Raw genomic sequence first — 24,278 nt, 5'->3', positions numbered from 1 at the left:
CAACGCCGAGGACATAACATCAATGGTTTTTTTAGAAAATATTTGTACAACAATTTATTTTCGGCCGGGAACTCAATTCAAAGTTTACATATAAAAAATCGATTTTTCTGAAACCGCGTTCTGCGGGATTTATAATGTATAAAATGACATAATATTATAATTATTATAACTTATAATTTATTATATATATATATTTATATATATAATCTATGCCTACTTAATATTTAAAATAGGTATAAAAGGTAATTATAAGTACAAACTGTTATTGATGTATACGACGCGATGGCGGCGGGCGAACTTATATATAATATAATATAAAATATCATAATGATAATAATGAATGGTTGTTGTTCCGTGCGCAGTTGCAGCGTATGTGTACGAAAACACCGTTCAGTGGTGGATCGCGTAACTGCTGCTGAAACCGTAACCGTGGTCGTGACCGAAATCGTAGGTACCGTAACCGTGGCCGTGGTGTTCCTTGACGTAGACGGGCAGGTGCTGTTGCACGTACACCGGATAGGGCACGGGATGGGCGACCGGGATCTTGACCGGCACCTTGACCGGATATGGCACGGGACGGTCTACGGGCACCGGGACGTGTTTCTCGACGTGCACGGGATACGGTACGGGTTTCTCGACGGCCACCGGGTACGGCACGTGTTTCTCGACCGGCACGACGATCGGTCGGTCGACGATGACCGGCACCTCTTTGGTGACGTGCACGGTGCTGATGTGTCCGTAGCTGTGGTCCGCGCCCAACAGGCCGTAGTTGGACAGGCCGTCCCACTCGCTGTGTCCGCCGTACCCGTAGCCCAGGCCCCACAGGCCCCGTTTGCCCTGTTTCTTTTCCGTCGGCTTTTCAGCGGCGGCGGCCTTCGCGGCGTCGGCGCAGACTAAGGACGCGCTGACACTCACCAAAAACAACGTCGAGATCTGCATAATAGTAACCAACACAAGCGAAACCATCACAATTTTTTTCACGAATTTAAGTATACAAAGCAATAATATATTAGAAATTATTATTATTTTTTTAAATGCTTACATACACGATTCATTATAATCCTACAGCTTGAAATATTATACCATTTTATTACATAAGGTGTGTTCTGTTAGTTTTTACAAGAAGTAAAGAAAATTCGAAATAACTACAAATTGACTACGTTTGGTCATTACCTAAATATTATCGTAATAAAATCTTTGGATTTAAGTCAACACAGTTTTGCCCATATGAGGTTGATCACAACTAGGTTTATTTGAGCAAAAGTCGAAATAAAATATTTTTCCCGAGTATTGTAGGAAATTTGCGTTTTGCCAGATACTACGAGTAGGTATACCGATAATGCGGATTTACTAATTAATTATAAAAATGTATTATTAAGTTTAGGGACTTCTAGGATTCGAAATTTAGATGATTTTTTTTTTACCGTTCAATAATAGTCCTACTTTGAATCAAGAAATCTAAATCTAAAATTATGTATTTAATATTTTAAGCTGATTGAATACTAGATCATGATATTAATTTTCTAATTTTTAGTGTTTTTCCTAACGATTCTGAAAAGAAAAATTAATCATAAAATTGAAATTCTTAAATTGTATACAAACATCGCAAGATATTTTTCAAACATTGTGTACTTTTGTGAAAAGATTCGCATCTGTTATATGATATTATATATTTAGGTATATTGCGACGTTTACAATTTTTTGTAAAAATCATAAACCTACTAAGGTATAAGTAAAAAAATTGAAAAATTATAATATAAATAATAATTATAAAAATATTTTGTACTTGACGAGTAATACGAAATAAAATTTCAATAATTCTGTCTATAAACGTCCGTTTGAATACGCGCACGTTTTGCATTTTTTTTCGTCGCATATTTATGAATCAATAACGATGACCTATTGCAGTGAGTTTCCGAGTGCATGTGATTATCGTAGAGTTTTATCCGTACTTACCCAGGACTGCTGCATGTTCGCGTCTTTTTCACCTCGTATGTAATATATTATATGTACGTACGACCGATCTGTGACTTCGGTTGTATATTGCGGGTTCTTCTGCTGGTATATACTTTACTTCGCACTGGTCGGCGGGTCTTGCGACGTGTGGTCCGAATCGGTCGAGCGATATCCATTTTATACGGACGCGCCGAGGCCTCGCCGAACGGGTGGCGGGGTGGAGGCGATGCGTACGGTTTGTACACAATAATAATAATAATAATAATAATATAATCTACGACTATTATAGTGCACTGTTGTATATGCTGCACGATACGTGACATTCGTGTACGCCTCCACCGCGCTCGTCCAAGGGACGTTTCCCAACGCACGACGGGGCCGTTCACCGGCGCGGGTCGACCTCAGCCGAGATTCGCGGTCTCTTCCAGCGCCATTGTTATTACTTATTCACGGTCCGTTCCCACTCGCCGGGCTTGCATCATCGCCCTCCGAAGTATGAGGCGATAATATCGTACACGCGCCGAACGTCATAACGTATATAATATTCCATAAAAGCATATCGTATATTGTGCACACGGCTGCATCGCAGTCCGAAATCGTCGATGCACCGCGCGCGTGCACTCGTCATAAGCGTACCCAGTCGATCGGACGTGTGGCACGTAGTCACTGTTTTTATATTTCCCACCGATGCAGTCGTCGCGTCCTGCGGTGCGACCGTTCGGCGTACCTACGTATATTATTATTATAACGTATGCGATGGTGCGGCGTCGGAAAATTCGGCATCCGCTGACGGAAAAACACTACCCGCCGGAGTAGCGAGAAATCACAAATATTTTATAGTCGTACCGTCTTCGGGTCGCTGGCCTTAACGCGGACTCGTGACCACCGTATAATATACCTACTTATTGTATAAAAGGTACTATAGGTGGTATCATAACATATACTACGCATAGTATAGGTTAGAATATGTATATACACATCCAGTCGTGTACATTACCATAATATTATACAGTATATAACATTGCCGACTACAACTACTGCACTTGTTGAATTCTGTTGTTAGACTGTATATGCCAATAGTTCTCAACCGAGGTGACATGTCACCTAAGGGTGACAAGGACTCATCTTAGGGGTGACACGAAAAATCAACGAGAATAGGAAAAAAATTTAAAAATAAATAAATTTTTTCGAAAAAAAATCATATTATTATATTCATATTAATATCTACGTTTGAACGTTTTTTTCGGGCGATTATAAATTGCCCCCATAGTGAGAAAGGTAGTGAAAATAGTATAGTAAATTACGCCCGGTAATTTTCAGATATAAATTTTTATGTAGTAAAATGCGCCCATAGTATCTAATCTAAGCGCGACCTTCAATTCATCCCTTTTAAACAATTTAGTACATTTATTGGTGTACAAACCAAAACCGTTAATTATTATAATATTAGCGATTTTATTTGCTGACTTTCAGGGCATTAGCTTCCGCAACATTAACACAGACTACTAATGTCTGTGAATCTTTCCACAGTCATTTTAATAAAAGCTTTTATACTCCTCATCCTCATATTTATAATTTTATGGATAAAATATTAAAGTTACAGTCTGAAATTTACATAAAAATTAATAGTATAAATGAACCTTATAAATTTCAAAACATCAAATCAAAAAAAAATTTCAAACAATGGAAAAAATTATTCAACAATACAATGAAAATACTATTACGAGATAAGAATATGTAAAAATGGTGTCTTATTACTATGCTGATTTATAACTTATAATTTTATTATACTATTAACTTTATATTATATAATTTCCTTGATATTTTAGTATTACATTTTTTTAATTATTATTTACTATAAAAATTAACCTAAAAATATTTAAAACAACTTATTAATCCCATAAAATTAAAAATAACTTTTGGAGGATAGTGATAGTCGCCTCCTCGTGGTGTCCTCTGGGTAATGTTAGATGATTATAATAAAAATAATATTTCTATTGAATGCAATTTACTACATAGAAATTTATACCTGAAAAATACCGGGCGCAATTTACAATTTGTTCCCTTCGTTGGGCGCAAATTTACGTTTGCCCTTTTTTTCTGTGTACTGTATTTCTTCTTTTTTGATAATAGAATAATTTTTAAATATAAAGCTAAGACTGTTTATTATTTTAATGTTAGGGTGACGCAGTGTGGTTAAAGATGACATGAATAAAAAAAAGGTTGAGAACTACTGCTGTATACGCACCCGTACGGAAATCTCGACCGTATTACGCAATTGATGAAGTCTTCGCGCGTCTTAACAAATGTTCAGAATTATTCAAAAAAAAAAAGCTGTAATCAAAACTATAGGTACCCGATCATTGTTTAAAGTCGACGTGTAGTTTCATAAAACCCGCGGACAAAACAGCACCAACACACACCGAAACACGATGACAGGCGTTAAACACACATTTTTATATATGTATTTTATTTTATTCGTCTATGTACAACTACCACGTTGGAGTAATATGTGGGCATAATATAATAAGTAATTTAACTTCTCCTTATGGATTGAACTGATGAGTTGGCTGACGCGATATAATTGACAGATTTCACTATAAGACAAACTGCAAAGCTGACAAGCCCTGCAACTCATTGTTATTATCACCCATATATACGTAACGTATACTAATCGAAATGTTTAACAATATATTGACTGTTAATCGATGTTTGTTTATCCTTAAAAAAAAATTAATGGTTCGCCATTGGCATCGCCTGCACGCATAATACCATAGGGCATAGTTTACCTTTTATGGATCTATATTCGGTATAATAATCGCATAAATACCATCTCGTATGACCGGCCTATGAACCGCGTGAGATGTTGTCGTGAGTCGTGACTCTCGACTTAAAACGACCGCCGATATAACCACTACGGCTAATACGAATTAAAGTATTAAAATTTATTATCTCCTTAATCCGTTACGCACTAGTCCATCCGACATATTAGACGGGTATGGACTACTTGAATTTAACACAATATTTGTATTTTAGGATCAGTATACCAATTTATTGCATTTATCTTTTAATTTTATCTATACAAATGTTAAACATATATTATTGTCTAATCTAAACTCATCAATATTAAATTATCATAATATATTCATACATTATACATAAACTATGTACATATATATTAAAATAAATTGAAAATTATAAATTGATCAATTGGTATAATTATATGAGTAACTAGTTACCTATATATTCAGTTGTATATTTTTATTTTTCTTAAAATAATATTCTTGCATCCTGCCTTTAAAATAAACACCTAAATAATTATAATAGCTAATTTCTTTTAAAATTTTGAGATTGTAACAAAATTTAACACAAACTTTAGTTATAAAAATGAATAACAATTTTTTTTTTAAATTAATTTAAATAAAAATAATAACTACAGTGTAATTACCCTTGGTTTTCAGTAATGAAACTGACTCTATTTTCCGATAGAATATTTAACATTTAACATAGAAAATGAATTCTCTACATCCACTGAAGTGATCGGTGCATATTTCATACAAGAGTTTTCAAATTACAGCACTAAATCTTAAATTTGAAATGGTCGATATCGATGTTAAAGGCATACTGGCCGTATAGGTACTGCAGGCTATAATATGTAGATCGACAATCTATACGTTTAATATAATATTTAATAAACAACCCGATAACGAAAACAATAATAATCCAACATAATCACCATTTATTCCACATTCTGGGTTTTTACATTTCTTATTAATTCATTTTTTTTATTATTTCTATAGTCGCATAATAAACATAAAAAAATTCTACAGCTCAAGTAACTGAAAAAGCAACAAAAAAAGCATTTACATAAAAAAAAAGCCGAAAAAAGCTTAGGGCATGTATGTATATTGTATATATAAAGGTTTATTTGGAATCAGAATGACGAGAAACGAATTTATGAATAAAAATTAGATTTTTATCATATATATATACAAAAAAAGAAGCATAATAAGCTTTAAAATCTAAGCCTATAATCTATTTTGTTGAGAGAATCTACCGAAAACGATTGTACTGAATATAATAAATATTTTTAATTAAAACTATCAATGGCTATTATTTAATGTAATTTATTGATGTAATAAATTTAAATATCAACTCTCAAAATTCAACTCTAAAAATAATATAATATTTAAAATTTTTTTTATTGATAATAAATATCAACTCTGGTAAATCGACTTTAAATATTTGCCATTTGGTACAACTGATGTATAAAAAGTTCTTTTTAAACGCAATAGGGAAATTCCCTATTTGGCGAATAGTAAAAAAATCTTCATACTTTCAATTCTTGTTTGTATGACTATTTTCATACCTGAGTACGCGTAACCCAAAGAATAGGTATTATTGGACTAAATATTGGTATACTAATAAGTATACTGTATACCCAATACATATTATGGTCTAGTAGTTTTCTGTCTACTAAGACTGTACATCGGATATTTTTTTCAATCACATAACGGTTTGTTCTAATATTAAAAAAAAATAATAAGAATTGTACTCATCAACAGAAATCGATTATTATAGTAGGTACTATTTATTTATCTGTTTGAAGTTTAATTAAAGATATTACTGTGTAAGTATAAATGTAAAAATAATTTTTAAGTGAAAATGGAAAAAATTATAAATTTATATTTTGATTAAATATTATATACCTATCTCATATTTTTAGAAGTTTATATTAATAGCAGTTTAACCACAACGCCGTGCCTGTAAAAATAAAGATTATAGTTTCTATACAGAAATAATGAAAAAAAACATACTTTTGCTAACTATTTCTAAACACTATACCGTTTTAAGCTATTTAATTCAAAATATTTATTAAATAATGAAATCCAAATGATAAAAAAGTTATTTTTTAATAATTTTAGTTTTCAAAAAAAAAATATAATAGGTAACCACAATTATTTACCACAGTCGAATAATAAAATTCATAAAGCTAGGACATACTTCATTTAACCTTCGTTGCATACACGACAGCAGAGTAATGATTACAACTCACATGATGGAAACTAAATAGAATTTTCTGGGTAAATGATTAGGTACTGTGTTACTAAATCAATGTGTATTTGTGTGAATTATCGTGGACCAATTTCTCACAACATGCGATGGGAAAAATATTGCAATTGTGATTGTACGCAAGTACGTAAAAAGTAACCGACGAAGTATATTATAGGTCGTGCATAGTTGAGCAACACGCCGTACATATATGTGTGTGTGTGTGTGTGTGTGTGTGTGTGTGTGTGTATTATAATTCAATTCGGAACGACCGTATACGATAGCTATGAAGGTGATGCATCGTGATTTTTATTCAATAATGATAGACTTGGAGTTTGACAAAAGTGTGAAGAAATTGTAGAATACCTCCAAAGCCATACACCTAAATATATATTTAAATATAGATGTTTTACTGCTATTAGAAGCGGCAATTTTAATTTTAACAAGTACATTAACTACCTATGTACAAGTACGTTTTATTTAACTACTACTATGTTGAAACCAGAGAGCCGAATTTTAAAATACCTCATATAAATAACATTAACTGTTACCCACACAACGTGCTCGGTATGGTTCAGCTCTAGTTTATTTTACTACTTATATATTGCTATATACCTACAACTCGAGTACTCGCCGCTTATCTATAAGAATATAAGACAAATGCATTTTTATGCAATGCGTAGGTAAGATTTTACAACCAAAAATATTTGTATTTTTAAACACTATAAAAATATATACATAATACCTACGTGTACGATATATACGCGCCAACTCGAAATAGCGTCGGTCATCGCCTATAATAATGCACGAAATAGATTCGCTTCGATCAGGAGGGACAATCAATGAACATTTCAAGTGCTCCGCTTACACGTGTATAGCGGTTGACCGCGTAGGCCTGAACAGGTCCTGTCTCGTTTTGTCTTCGTGTAGTTCCATGGAATGTGCATTAATGTGATTTTAAAAAAATGTTAAGTATACGAAAATCGTGATGCTGTATAATACTTTAGAACCATGGAGGTACTCATGACCGCCGAGTTCGAGAGTGATTTTATAAAACGCAGTGATACAGCAACAATTATTATGTAACGAATATAATAATACTATAATGATATTATAATATACCTATGGGCTATGACCCCTGTACACGCGAGTAGATCCATCGACGAATGACACGAATTATATCGATATTCTGAGGTCTCTGACCACGCATGATTTAAATGCGCCGGCAACGCGGTGAAGGACGTATAGGTACGGTTTGTGTACAATATAATATTATGCGAGTGGATTGTCGACCGATAAAATGATTTTCAATAAAACATAATGACATAATCATAATACCATATTATAAACCTACTCGGGTGAATAATAATAAATACAAAATAATCAAAAATGTTTGTGTATTGTCTTATTGTATATTATAATAATATATATTATAAATCGCTATCGAAATTTAGCAACGGTACGAGCTATATAGCTAGTGTGCGTCACCTCGTGCCACTCTTTATCTGTACTCTCTCGGTACGCATTATTTTTTATTTGTTGATGACAGTCGTGAATCCCGTGGTCTTGGGCCCCAGATAGTCATTGTGTCCGGCCGCGTATCCAGTGACGCTACCACCCGGTGACATCAACCCTTGCATTACGTTGAACGCCGCCCCCAACAGGCTACCAGCCGCTCCGCCGATGACTCCGGTCGGGCCTGCGGTGCCCGTCGCGCCCTGGCCCCGGCCGCCCACGCCAAGTCCGATCAGTGCGTGGTTCACACCGATGCTATAACCGGACGGGTATGGAGCACGTTCGTAACCGTTCTGGTTACCTCCGTTGTACACGGGCATGCCTATGTAGTTTTTACCGTTGTCCACGTTTGTGTAGTAAGGAGACTGCTTCTGCTGCCACTGTACCGCTGGCCGGTCTGTCGTGTACACCGGATATGACGACACCTTCTGCCACAGCACGGGTTGCTGTTGCACCACCACCTGCGCGGGCTGCTGCACCACCACGGGATAAGGACGAGACACCTCTATCGGTACTTGCTGCACCACCGGAACTTTGACGGGCACCTGTACGGGATACGGAACCGGCCTGTCGACCGGATACGGCGTGGGCACGGACACTTTGACCGGATATGGTCGGTCCACCGGTACGGGCACTTTGTAGGGCACGTGCACTGCGTACGGCACCGGTCGGTCCACGTGCACCGGGTACGGCTGCGGTCTGTCCACCTGCACCGGGTATGGGACCGGCCGGTCGACCGGATACGGCAACGGCTTCTCCACTTGGACCGGATACGGCACCGGGCGATCCACGTGCACCGGGTACGGCAACGGCTTCTCCACCTGTACCGGATATGGCACCGGTCTGTCAACGTGCACTGGATACGGTTGCGGTCGGTCCACGTGTACCGGGTACGGTACTGGCCGGTCGTACGACACCGGGTACGGCACCGGTCGATCGTACGGCACCGGTCGGTCGTAAGTCACCGGATACGGAACTGGATACGGTACGGGTCGTTCAGTTTGCTGCACCACCGCGTATCCCTGCACCGGCACTGCAGAATATCCGTATCCTTGTACCGGAATGTTGGACACTCCGTATCCTTGTACCGGGATGTTGGACACTCCGTATCCTTGCACCGGAGTGGTGGGCACTCCATACGAACCCACTCCGTGACCACCCCATCCCATTGGGTTGTAATGGCCGATACCCCGTTTTCTTGTATTCGATTCTCTGGTTGTAGAGATGGAGTGGTTGCCATTCTTAGCGTGAACTTCGTCGTGGCACCAAACGTTGTTAACAAATAATGCCAACAGGCATATACACAAAATCTGTAGACAGAATTATGTTTCTTGTTTTATATGCATTCGATAAAAAGATTTTTTTGTTCCTAGAGAATTCGTTTACCTACACTCAGTGCAATAGTTGAAACTCGAAAAATACATAAGTCGAATTCATTTTTACCTCTCTTGAAATTCGAATTATCGAGACTCGACTATATTTAGCTCAAGTCTATAATATAATATAATAATATATAAATATATAATATTATACACATTATGAGCATATTATCAATATGGTATGTAAATCATTATACTAATTAAATACTTAGATATTATACTACCTATAACATTACATTTGTATTGTATACTATCTTAATGATTGTAAACTTGTAACTGTTATCAAACACAAATCAAGTGTAAAGTACATAAGTATTTATCTGAATTAAAAGCAATATAAATTCGATTACGAGGGATTGAGGGAACAACCGAAATTTTTTTGGTTTTATAACACATAATACATCGAAACAATAATATTAGTATCCATATTTAATTTTTATTGCAAGGCTTACAACACATAGGTACTTCAATCCAATGCCATTGGAAATGTATCTCTAATTAAAATAGCTGTAAGGAATCATTCAAACAATTTTTTACGGGTCGTTTTAAATTCATCGTTGATCTATAACCGTTTTCGTAGGCTCAAAACGAATTGATCGTGGCTGTTTATTTAACGATAGCCTATAAGTACGGTATTGGATACAAGGAAGAACAAATAATAGTAAATAAATAGCCGAAGGTCAGTCGCTAATCTGGTTGACTCAAGTATTTCTTAACACTTCACTTCACTTCATAGACAATATTCTATCTAATAAAATACTTTACGGATTAATTGATCATGCGTAGCATTGCAGCAAAACTAATCATTCAAATGAGAACAAAAATCATGATAGCATATTTTTAAATATCAAACTAAACTATAATACTATAGTTACTTGTTTTGTTTTTTAACCAATCATAACTACCACCATTATAACAAATACAAATTTTATATTGACTTAATTATGTCAGGGGTTTAGTAAATCTCTGCACCAACGCATTTTTAACCGACGAGTGGGATTATTAGGTAGGTATTTGCTCCACCTTGATTGGCTATAAGAGGGTTAATAATTTTTTAAACAACATTTTTGGAAAAAAATATTTTTCTATTTTTATCGTTATCGTGTTTTAAGTTATGACTTTTTAATGTAAATAATAAATATACATTTTTGATTCATTATTTTAAAGCATTATACATATATAATATATATATTTTTTTTTTTTAAGTGATTAACAATGTATTCATAACAACTTTAAAACGAAAAGAAATTAGAATATCATTAAAAAAAAAAGAAAAATGTAATTTTGCAAAAAATTGTATCCAATGTTTATTATAGGTACACGTTGATTTACTAAGTATGATCACCCATTTTTTTCTTTAAAAAAGTTATTCAAATTCTAAATTTTGAAATTGATGAGATGTTTTTGTACCATTAAAAAAATGTTTTATAGGCCATGGGGTCTATTATTCAACAAATAAGTTACAAGTGTCTCTTTTTCTATTAATTTTCTACTGTAAATTATTATTATTAAAGAAAAAAATGCAAGTAAGCATGCTTAGTAAATTACACTGTACAAAAAAGATAATATTAAACTACCTATGGATTGTAAATATTGCTTAATTTTTTTAAATAAAAAGTGTTTAAAATTTAGACGATTAGAATACAATGTTAAAGGAGTTCTCCACAAAATGTTGTACAATTTTTCTGCTTATTAATATCTAAATACAATAATTTTATAACTATAATTAATTAGTAGTCCAAAATTTAATTTTTATTTATTTTTACTTAGTTTTAAAGTATAAAATGAAATGAAAATGTTTGTTGTCATATAAAAAAAAGGAAATAACTAAGAAATTATAATGATAACAAATGTAAAAAAACGTTGAATGTAATAATTTAAATGCATGTAAAAAAATATTTTCAAAGTGAGTGTTTTACTTTTGAATCGTTTTATAAATCACACATTGTATAGTTATTTGCTCACAAAACGTCAAGTTTGTATGTATTATTTATTTTATAAACAAGAAAATAAACTAATAATAATAATAATAAACTAAAACTACCTAGTCTTTATTTTTTATAACAACTAATGAGTATCAGAAAAATTATATTTGTGCTAAATGTATTTTCATTAGATTAATTAAGAAAAAAAAATACTAACGTTATAGTACCTAGGTATTTATTATAATTTTAACAGTATAAAATGTATCTAGTCACGAACTCACGACAAAATTCGATCTTACTCATAAAATATATATAACAAAAATAAAAGATTGTCTACTTACTTGTAATTTCATAGTGCACCTTTCTTGATGATGTCGCAGGGAAACTACGACATCGTTGTAAAAGCGTGGGCGTTATAAACAGCTACGGAATAAAGCTTTATGAAACCGTGGAAATTTCGATTTCTCGGCGGTTATGTCACCACGAGGTCCTTTTTTGTTCTTATCGAATTACAATTGAAGGGTAAACGAATTGTGTTCTAACACAAACATAACGTCTATAATTATTCAGTTTTAAGTGTCACCAAGGGTATCATCCCATAGAAGTATCCCGGTTGATTCGTTACTGATGATCTAATGTGTATGCATTTTATATTTTTAATTTTATGACTGTATTAATCAAGCATTTAAGATTAATTTATCGTATGAAACAATGAATGTCACAGTTAATTTACAAGATTCGAGTTAATATAAAAATATTCAGCATTTAAATTGATTAAGTGTTTAACTACATGTATACTAGTATTTTAATTTTTTTTTATTTTATAGAGGTTTATTTAAAGTAGTTATATATTTCTATATATGTATATTGTATATACTATAGTTAAATAATACATACTATTTTATTTATTTATTGTTTATTATGTTATTAGTTATTACGTATAATCTAACTGCAATTTATAATTTATATATACCTATAGTCCGGTCTAATGTATTTTTTAAAATATTCTAGACATATTTTTATTTTTGAACTTTCTATGTATAAATATGAAAGAATGGTCTGTACAAAATGATAATATGAGTTATGTGACATATTATTGCAATTCAAAGTTGACATTCAATAGTATGTTCTGGTTTATAAGCCTTATAAGACACTATTATCGGATACAAGTTTTTACAGTTTTACAATTTAAATCCCGAGTGCATTTCTATTGTGTAGGAAGTAAATCGCGATATTTTTCTATAAATAAAAAAACCATCAATTAAGATAATGTGGCAATGCTATAAACAGTATAAACAGTATAAGCTATTAATTATATCGTATCTGTATAATATATTAAATAATTAATAGTCATAGTTAAAAGTATAAAGCAATAAAATATACTTTATATCTATAACAATGTAAACATTTTTGTTATTAATGAATTAAGACACAAAACATAAAATGAATGCAAAAAAAATAATCAGGTAAGTCATTCTGCTACCTATTTAATATCGGTTTCTAGAACCTCGTAATTTATTCATCATTTATTAAGTCATGTACTAATACATTATTATTATTTTAAATTGATTGAATGTGTTTTATCAGTGATAAACCATTTCATACGAAAATTAATTTTGAGAGGAGAGTCAGCTTATTATATTTTTAAAGATATTTAATTGTATATTTAAATTGCTATAAATATAATTTATCTTCAGTACAGTAAATTATTTGATTAAACTAAATGTATCAAAAATAAATCTTATCAATTTCATAATTAGTATTATATTAATTTATATTTGATAATATAATAGGTATTAATATCTAGTATTTATTAGATATACATCTTTATACCGTCATACTATAAAACAATTTAAATATGTTCATGGTATAAATAGATAAAAATTACCTAATGAAAATATTTTTTGAATAACATTGTGTAAGTATAGTAAATAATAATATACCTACAAAGTACCTAAAAGTTTCAAACCCTTGCAAACAATATTTTTAGCTTTAAAATCAATTTTTTTTTAGTATTATGTTAGAACTAAATACTTAATTAATATTAAGTAATTAGTATTGTTTTTGTATTTTTGTTACACAAATCATAAGCATTTAACTTAATGAATTAATTTTATTTAAACCATTATTCATATTATTTGTTTTTTTCGTAGGCACATGTAACATAATACATTATTATATCATTTTTATTTATTTATTTATTTATTTAATTATTTTTATAAATCTTGCTACTGCAGGAAAGTAACACTATAGATATAGAAACATACAGTATACTGCGTATAAGTGAAAATTCTTAATCATAACAATCACCAATTCACTGTACATTATTTTTATAATGACTATTTTTCTCTTTAATTTAAGTTATTATAATGTTTTTAATATAAAACGATAATAAATGAACAGTCATTAATATTTTAACAAAATTATTTTATCATACCTGTTTTCAAGTAAATTGAATATCCGAAAGAGTAAAATAACTGAGTTTTTTATTGTTACTAATATGAATATCCCTGCAAGTGATTTATGATTTTTAAGGATTTTTATTAATAGTAATTCAATGACAAACAAAGTCAAGATATAGTGCAAAAATAGTGCGATATTTTATGTAGCAGACTTGATTTTATTCTTTGTAAACCTCAACGATTACAAACTGTTGATAAACTGCAATAGGCAATAGCAATACTTTATTTCATAAATATTTCTATACTGTACTAATACTTTAACACTGATTTTCTATTTTATGATATAGGTAGGTATAGTTTATAATTTTATAAATTTTAATTTATAAATATACTTACTATCTAAATATAATACAGACAAAAAGAAAAATAACAATGTTTTTCTGTGCATTGTATATAATGTAGTAGCGAGTGGCGTGATGACGTACAGTAGGTATAGCATTTTAATTCATTTTTACGTCAAGGTCTTTTTGTTGTTGGATATCTAGGTGAAATCAAAAATATATTACTTAAAGATATGTGTTGCAATATAGAGAAGATGTTAACTAGCTGGCCCAATTTTTCCCTATTTTCTGGCTAATCAAATTAATTTGCGTGTAATACCAAGTTAGGCCTCGTTATTTAACGTCATTTGAGCATGAACGATGACCCAGGCGGATGTCGCACAAGGACTGTATACAATTACGTATTGTTTTCATTACTTACATTAATTTTAAACAAACACATAGTAAGTATATATTTTTAACAAAATATTTTATTCGAACTGTAGTGTACAATTAACATTTTTTCAAGTATAAAAAGTATAATCTAAGTATAAAAAAATAATAATAATCAATTATAAAATAGTCTAGAGTAACTTAGCACGAGCTGACTTGAGAGTTGAGCGATGTCAGAAGACTAGTGTCTAAATTAATTGGAGTTACGTTTTGCGATTGGAGTCCATCCACCGTGTTCGTATTTTGAGTGGCTGTCGTGGCCGTACGAGGAGGAGGATAAATCTGATCCGTAAGATCCATATGAAGAAGAAGGCAGAGCTGATCCGTAAGATCCGTATGAAGAAGAAGGTAGAGCTGATCCGTAAGATCCGTATGAAGAAGAAGGCAGAGCTGATCCGTAAGATCCGTACGAGGAAGTGGCCAATGCTGGTCCGTAAGAACCGTATGAGGAAGCGGACAGTGCTGGTCCGTAAGATCCGTATGAGGAGAGACCAGATCCGTACGAAGACAAAGCAGCGGATCCGTAGCTAGTGCCGTAGGCGGATGCTCCTAGACCGTATGCGGGTGCTGGGGCAGCAATGGCAATGGGTTGAGGTGCTTGGACAACGACTGGTGTGGCGACCGGCACAGGAACGCGTCTGACGACTGGGACTGGTACTGGACGGGAAACTGGTACTGGTACGTTCTGGACGACTGGGACTGGGTAGGGAGCAGGCACTGCTTGTGGTACTGGTCTGTCAACTGGGTATGGAACGGGCCTCTCAACTGGCACTGGGTATGGGGCGGCAACCTTGACTGGGTATGGCCGTTCTACTGGGTAAGGGACGGGGTGTGGCACTGGGATGGCAACAGTCCTCTGTACTGGCACTGGGTACGGGGCTGAAACTTGTTGGGCATGACGATTGATGATGTGTATATCCTTGGAGATTGGGATCAATGGGCCAACAGTCGGTGCTGGGGCAACAGAGTATGTAGCTGGAGCGGCGGCAATAGCGGCTCCGCTGTATGCAGGTGCAGGTGCGACTGCGACTCCACTGTATGCGGGTGCGGCGGCGACTGCGACTCCACTGAATGCGGGTGCGGAAGCGATTGCGGCTCCACTGTAAGCTGGAGCGTATGAGGACCCATAAGCTGATCCACCGTAAGCGGAGTAACCGGAAGCCAGTCCAGACGATAAACCAATGCTGGAGCCCAATCCCAGACCGGAACCGTAGCTCAGACCGGAGGAGAAATCATGTTCAGCGGAGATACCGCGTTTTTCTGGTTTGTGTGTCTTGCTGTCTGCGCTGTCGGCCCTGACGAGGGCTACGGCCACAAAGACGAAAACTAAAGCTGATGTCTACAAAAAAAAATACATAAAAAATAACTTTTGATATCGGTATAAATGTATATGGTTATAAAGCTAGGTATATGGTATTTATTGTTTTTCGTTATCGGAATACTTACGAATTTCATGTTGACTGTTCTGCGGTGGTCGATTGAATGATGATGTTTTGGAAATCAAATTGGCTATATATAGGTAAAGTCGGTGATGTAGCTCATAATGATGTACCAGATGAATAACACGAGCATGTGGCTATTACAATATACAGGTGGTAGGGTACGTTGCGTTTGCAGGTATAGGAAAAAAAATATCGCGAAAATAACCAGTTTTGAAGTGTCAATAGGCGTAATAACTGCTAAACTGCTTCCTCTATAGGTACCACCGGTGTGTTGTGTCATCGTTGTCTTGACCACCGACGACAAAAAAAAAAAGTTGAACTATAATGCGGTACTCTCGTAAAGTGAATCATCTCGACGGCGGGTGATCACGTAACGTCGGAGATACGATGTTATAGCTACATATTGTACTCGAACATACACCAAAAGTATTTACGCGATGCAGACGTATTACGTAAATACATAACACACCACATGTATCTTACTAAACGAATGATAAATTATTAATAATGATCAAAATATTTCTGTAGTCTCGTAAATTCTTAATTTTAACAGTTGTGCATTATTTTTATGTGGTACATTATATTTTTTTTCACTTAATAATTATAAATAGATGAATGATTATAATAAGTAGATGTGGTTTTGCTAATTTTTTTTTTTTGCTATAATAACATAATAATATAATTCATCGGTTGCTAGCGGTTATTACACGAAATTATATCACTTTAACGTTATAACAAAAATCCATCAAGATTAGAAACAGAAAAAAAATTGTATCAGCCTGAAAGTATAGTTGTATGTTAAAATAAATAATTTTAAAGTACCTAGATAGTAATAATAATAGTTTTTTACTTTTACTGTACAGAAGCAATAAAATATATTTTTCAAATTACAAGTAATTTACATAATAATTGAAATATAACACATAATATTTAACAATAACAATAACGTCAAAATAATATTAGAAAATATTTTATTATTTTTATTAATTATTATGGCACGATTAGTTTACAAATAAAGTATATTCGAAGCTAGGACATTCATTGTCGGAAATTAAGTGGGAAGCGAATTTGTATTTAACTAATAAATCACAAAACCGATTGCATTTTAGACGCCATAAAACGTTAAAACGTTTAGTGGATTTTGATGAATGATGATAATCAAAAAAAATGTAAGCATATAATACAAATTTTAAACACAATATTTTTATAAAAACCTAGTTTCATTATTTTTTTATTTTGGTTTTCTTTCTTTCTTTAATTTTTTAATCGTTCAACACACAAATTAATTCCATAAGTCGCACTAATCTTATGTCAATATGATATACGACAATACGAATGTGGAATGATGAAGCTAGATGAATGTATATAAAGTACAAAAACTGGTCTCCGTAAGAGTGCTATAAATTATAATCCATCATTTTTATTTATTTATTTATTAGTAAATAGTAATAATAGTATTATTATATGTAATGTAAGAGCCTACTGGTAACTAAATAGACATATATTTTGAATAATTATAATCTAAACACACTATTTTAATTACTTTATACAATAAAAATTACACACTCTACGAGATAATAATGAAATATACCCAAATAGTTAATCATAAAATCTATTCAGCTTAATATATTGTAATTATATAAATAATAAGCTGTATTGTTATGATATATAATAATATTATCGTTATTATGTAAATAATATACACCATATTATAATTTGTAAATATATTTTTATTTGACTGCGTATAAAACGAATTGTGTTTAATTTTTCAAATCATTTCAAAAACCCCTAAGATTTTGTTAAGATTGTAATATTGTAATTCTAAACAAATTCAATGTAATACAATTTTATTGTTTGCGCTTAGTTACTCGTTTTAATGTATATTTATTTTAACCTGACCTGTTTCGATCAAACAATCTCATCACTAAATCAACATCAATATGCATTAGCAATGACCTTTGCGCTATGATTATCTTAACACGTAAAATATCTATATTATTATAACTCTCAGAGGCCGAAACACTAAATTTAGAGTCTTGTTAATTCATTATACTTTGAATATCTAGTGTTAAACATGAATGATAAACGTTAGTATACTATGTTAATACGATCTTAAAATATTTGAAATGATCCATAAAATTGCCACTTAAACCAATAAAAATTTAAAAATGGAAACTGCTAAAAGAGAAAGATTCTTTCTAGTATTTGCAATAGTCAGATTTAGATTTTTTTTAAATATTTGTAACATTTATTACAGGTTCATATGAAATAATATATTCAACGTTTTACAATATAATATAGGCGGAATAAAATTGTTATAATTATAAATTCACACATTTGTTTAAACCTTTTAAGATTAAAAATGTAACACGAGATCCTCATGAGTATTTCTATGAAAATGGTATTTTTATGTATGTATTTTTCATGATTAAGATTTATATACTAAAATAATTATAATAATAAAAAATACTCAGATTTTGAAAAAAAAAACAATTGAGAATAATTCAACAGAAACAAAACGGAAACGATAGGTAAACAAATTAAAATGGATAGACGACTAACATACAGACATTATTATTCAACTTAAGTCTACTCGTAAATGATAGATATTTGCAAATTCACGGTTTTTGACCAATTGGCTTCAAATATGGGATCCTGAATGGGTCGAAAAAAATATTAAATTAATATTCTAATTAAAACTATTAAATATATAAAAGACAAAGTGACTGACTAAAGCTTATATAAAATCAAAAAACATCTTGCTGATTTTGACGATTTAAAAAAGCTATAGACAATAGATAGAATCGTTTATTTTAGGGTAGCTTACCGCTTACCCACTATTAAAAGTATTAAAATCATATAAACGCATTCGTTTATTTATTTCCTGCTTAATCCTTGCTATTGGTTACTCTTAAAAAATGTTGATTATTAGTTGTTACTATCTATTGCAGACAGATTGCTCATCTTGATTTTTCATCACAGACGACGCCGGATAATATAGATTTTTTTATCAATTTTAAAAAATTAAACTGTAAAAAATATACATATACAGTATACACATTACAGTGACTTACTCAGTGATAATAAGTACTTATACTTTACACCAGAACTACTCTGGATTTTATGTTACTGTACATCACAAAATTTCTAATTTTTTGCGTGAATGTATTTTCATTAATAAGTATATTTGTAGTCAATTATTAATTAACAGGTAATAAATACATTATGAAACTGGTATTTGACACCATATTACATTTTATTATATTTTCTATAATTTATAAAACAAGTTAAGCTGTAGAAGAGCTACTTATAAAATTCACACATAGGTTTACTCCATTAACATTTACATTCTTTAACATACTTTCGTTTTCAAAGATAAGACGTTTTAATACCCATCATATCCACTTGCCTCCATACACTATAGTGTATTAAATTGCATAATATTCTATAAATTATTCAAATTTGGTTACTATAAATTTAATTTTGATTTTTTTTCACTATAAATTGTTTCAATTTCAAATTTATTGTATATAAATTATTCTACTGAAACAGCATATTACATTATTACCTATAATATTGCATTAAATTAAAAAAACAAAAATACATTATAAGACTTGACAAAAAGTTAAACTTTAATAGTTAAATACAATTCGCTATATTAATTATATATATATATATATACTAACTTAGTCCAAATAGTTACCTAATAATCATATAAACTTACAAAAGTTTTGTAAAATTAGTGAAATATTCACATATGTAAATATAAATGCTTATAACGTAGTATATTATCATATCGATGAATTAGTTTTAAAAATTATTATTTAATTGTACATTTGTACCTATATAAATTGCATAAATTACACAAATGAAGAAAGAATTAATGTCGCCAATCTTCGAGTTAGATAAGTATATTGTATATACATTGTAATAATACATTACATTATATACATAATATTGTATAGAAAAACTTATAAAATGTCGTTTAAAACATTTCGTTAAAAACTGTGTAAACCGCTTTAAAAAATTATCTTAACCAATTAAAATATCATTTAAAGTAGATACATCTTAATCTTATATCTATTATATAATGTACCTAGATAATAGGTATTAAAAAAATTATTAAAAATTAAAACGTAAAAAAAATATAAATACAAGTGCCTATCTAACAAAAATTGTATTAAGTTGTTAAATATCTAACTAGATCATGACCAATTTTTTAGTTCATCTATTATTACTCTGTTATTCATTGTCGCTTAAAAAAAAATACATAGGTACATATATTTTATCTTTTGATTTTAAATACACTCATTTAGCAAGTGAATCAAATACATATCATAATAATCATAATCATTTTACGTTTGATGATTTTCGATTAAGAACACTGAAATTTTTTCAACGAATACAGTGTGTATATATTTATGTTTAATATTAAGCAGACAACAGTAAAATCTTTATAATATTTTACGTATAAACGAAAACACCCTCTGATAAACGATGGTGTCTAAAATATAACATAATATTAAGGTATATAACTACATAAGTATTTTTTCTTTTTTCTAGAGAAATCTTTAAGTGAATTGTATAATAAATAATAATATAATATATATTGTTGTGATATTGCAAGCGGATGGACCGTAACTCGTTGACATTTGGTCGGACATAAACTATTAACATAATACCCTGTGGCACTTATCTTGCGCTCGCTGATACATTATAATTTTTAAATGTCACAGTATTCACGATAAAGCAACGTGAAACCGACACAGGTAACATACTAACATTTGAATATTCAACTACAGATTATTATTATTATTATTATTGATAAGTATTTTATGGTAGAATGTATCATTCTTCTGTATATTTCGTTCGTCTAGAGCGGTAACTCACAAAACAGTAGGTATGTATATTTCCGAGATAAATTGCCATACTTTTGTCCGTTACGGTTACCGGTTTGGGACACCCATACATATTTTGATTTTGCCGCAGTCTTATATAATATTGCATAACAAACACGCATCTGCCGCTAAAGGGCCAGTTTTGATAATCTATATCGATATTCAAATCTACTGTGGTTGTACATACTTTTGCATAACGTTATAAAAAAAATACAGACGACCGAACATTCAATATTTTCAGACTAACTGTATCAATAAACGCTCGGAATCCGCTTTGTTAGTTCTTTAAAATCTTAAATCTCAGTAAAATAGTAAAATCATAAATATTGAAATATATATATATATATATAATATTTATTAAATAAACATATAATTTATTTTTTTTAAATAAGAAATTATCTAAATGTATTGTAAATACAGTTACATAGACTTAAAAGTTAAAATGTAGAATAAATAATACTAAAGTCAGGGTTATACCTATGAATCATGCGATATTAGTCAACGATTTGAGCTATGTAAACTCCTGTCAGAATCAACGACATGAAACTGCGGTGCAAAGTTTATTTGATTTTAATGAAAAAATGAGTAAAGAGCACCAGAATGAAGTACGTGGTTTACGGGAAAAGTATGAGAATACAATTAAAGATCAAAAGATTAGAATTAAAAATCTTATAAAGGATAAAGAATTTCTACTACTTAATAAAATCATAAATAGAATTTATATTGAATAAATAATAACCAATTTTATAATACCAATGAATCATGAAACAGAATAAAGTAATCTCATTAATCTCAATCAAGCATTTTTAGTACCTGAGAGCTTTAATAAATAATAATATTACCAGATTCAAATTTAACTCCTATAATATAAAATAGTGATTCACACGGTACCTAATGACAGCAGAGCGGTACTTACTTATTTTTTTTTTACATTTTCTTAATTTTTAGGGCATTTTTCACAAGTTATTCATAAAATATACGAAAATTGTTGCAATTAACAAGAAACTTTCTGCATTTTATAACTCTACGCCCCATGTACGCTAATTTGAACTTTTTGTTTGTGCCCCCCCCCCCAATAAGACATTTCTAAATACGCCCCTGATTGTAAAAAATGTTGAGTTATTGAGATCTGGTAGAAAATATGAAGATTCGGTTCGGTTCGGGTTTGAAAAAATTAGGGTTGGATCTATCACTTATCAAGATAACTAATCAAGTTTCACTTCTAAAATATTTCTTTTATATTTATCAAGTGCATAGAACCATCTCAAATTGGTTACATATTTTGGATCTGAAAAAAAAAAACTAGTCATAACTAATAAGAATTGTACTTGATATATAGAATATGTGTAAAATGTAAATTATCGATGTGTTCTTTTGTAATTAATTGAAATTTTAAAGCAATTTTGTAATACTCATTACAATATTAATTTTGAATCAATTTTCATTTAAATGACAAAAATGTGTACGGCATACATCATTATCAACGCGCACAAGGACCACGAAAGTTATTGGAAAGATGGCGGGGAACGCTTTTTATATATATCGCAATAAAAAGGTAATTTAAAGTCTGACAAAAAATCTTGAATTGCAATAAACAACACTAACAGCGAAAAATCAACTATATTTAAAAAATGATAAACAAAAAAAAAAAATAAGTTTAAGACTCGGAAAAAATGTCTGATGAAATTTTTAAGTTTCTACGACTTATACTTTTTAAACAAATATTTAAAATCATTTGAGGATAAATCGTTATCGTTACCCGATTTCGTAAAAATTTTAAATTCAAACGCTCATAATATTTTTCCTAAAATAACGCTTCGAGTTTTTTCTATAGCTACTTAAATGAAAATTTATAGAAAACTTAGTGTTAAATTTTTTAACTTTAGACATAAATACAAAACTTTTTATGAATTTTAACTATAAAATTACTTATAAAATTCGCAATTGTATCTTATTTCATGAAAATTTGAATTTTACAGAATTATAAAAAAAATTGGGACAAATAATTTTTTATTTTATTTTAACTACAATAAGAACACCTTATGAGAAACCTTGTATTAAATTTTCATGTTTTTTTGGGCACCAAACATTTTTTATCAACAATACAAAAAAAATAAAAATTTAGAAAAATAACGTTTCACACGCACGTTACATATATATATATATATATATATACATATATTACCTATATAAAACGTATATACATCTATAATTAAACGTGAACACTTGGGCAGTGGACGCTCATCTGATGCATATACATTATACTTATACACAGGTAGGTATATGCAAGAATGTCGTCGGATTCGAGAAAGTTTGACTGTTGAATATTATAATGTGCAGAATAAGACGCACGGTGTGCGACATTAAATCGTAGCTCGTTACACAACGTTTTTAAATAATATTATATATAATATATTATAACTCTAAACGTATGATGATGATATTATCGTTTACGTATATTATAATATTATATAGAATAATACAATTTATAGGCTTATATAAACTGCAGTGCATATTATTTTGTGTCGATGAGATGTAGTGTGTCACACGAAGCTAATAAAAAAATAATGGCATATATTATATACATATTTTATATATCACTATATACATCTATACATAATACCATTGATTTTACACAAATATAATACGTTGTTGGTCAGCGTGCGCTCACAAATTATAGTATAGAAATTAGAAATATAATAATTATTCCGTAACAGCGGCCAGCGCAGGTGGTTATATAGAGTTGGCGGTGGACTGTTACATAATTTTTCGCATAATACGCGGGTGCCTTACCTAAAAAGTAAAAAATCGTTCGAATTTTCAAAATTTTAAAAACGTTTTCACTAGGTGGTACCTAGGTACTTAAAGAGTGTCCTATGGTGACACAAACTTTTGTATTTCAAATCAGATTCCTCCTTTTTACTGTACATAACATT

The 24,278-nt window shown here is 31.1% G+C and overlaps 2 protein-coding genes across 2 annotated transcripts; both read right to left on the bottom strand.

Moving 5' to 3' along the window:
- Positions 1-390: 390 nt before the first annotated feature.
- On the bottom strand, positions 391-12,406 carry LOC114122356 (uncharacterized). The gene is made up of 4 exons (XM_050203841.1): positions 12,169-12,406; positions 8,542-9,833; positions 1,957-2,068; positions 391-933 (listed from the first exon to the last, which is right to left on the bottom strand). The coding sequence occupies exons 1-4, from the start codon at positions 12,178-12,180 to the stop codon at positions 391-393; spliced, it is 1,959 nt and encodes a 652-aa protein (XP_050059798.1). The 5' UTR covers positions 12,181-12,406.
- A 2,616-nt stretch (positions 12,407-15,022) lies between these two features.
- LOC114122357 (mucin-1-like) lies at positions 15,023-16,608 on the bottom strand. Its single transcript, XM_027984997.2, has 2 exons — positions 16,449-16,608; positions 15,023-16,341 (listed from the first exon to the last, which is right to left on the bottom strand). Exons 1-2 carry the CDS (start codon positions 16,455-16,457, stop codon positions 15,196-15,198), a joined length of 1,155 nt encoding a protein of 384 aa, XP_027840798.2. The 5' UTR covers positions 16,458-16,608; the 3' UTR covers positions 15,023-15,195.
- Between the last annotated feature and the right edge of the window lie 7,670 nt (positions 16,609-24,278).

Source organism: Aphis gossypii, chromosome 3, assembly GCF_020184175.1.
Source record: "Aphis gossypii isolate Hap1 chromosome 3, ASM2018417v2, whole genome shotgun sequence".
Lineage (NCBI taxonomy): Eukaryota > Metazoa > Arthropoda > Insecta > Hemiptera > Aphididae > Aphis > Aphis gossypii.
Note: the sequence above shows the minus strand (reverse complement) of the source record. Positions and strands in the feature narration are given on the sequence as shown.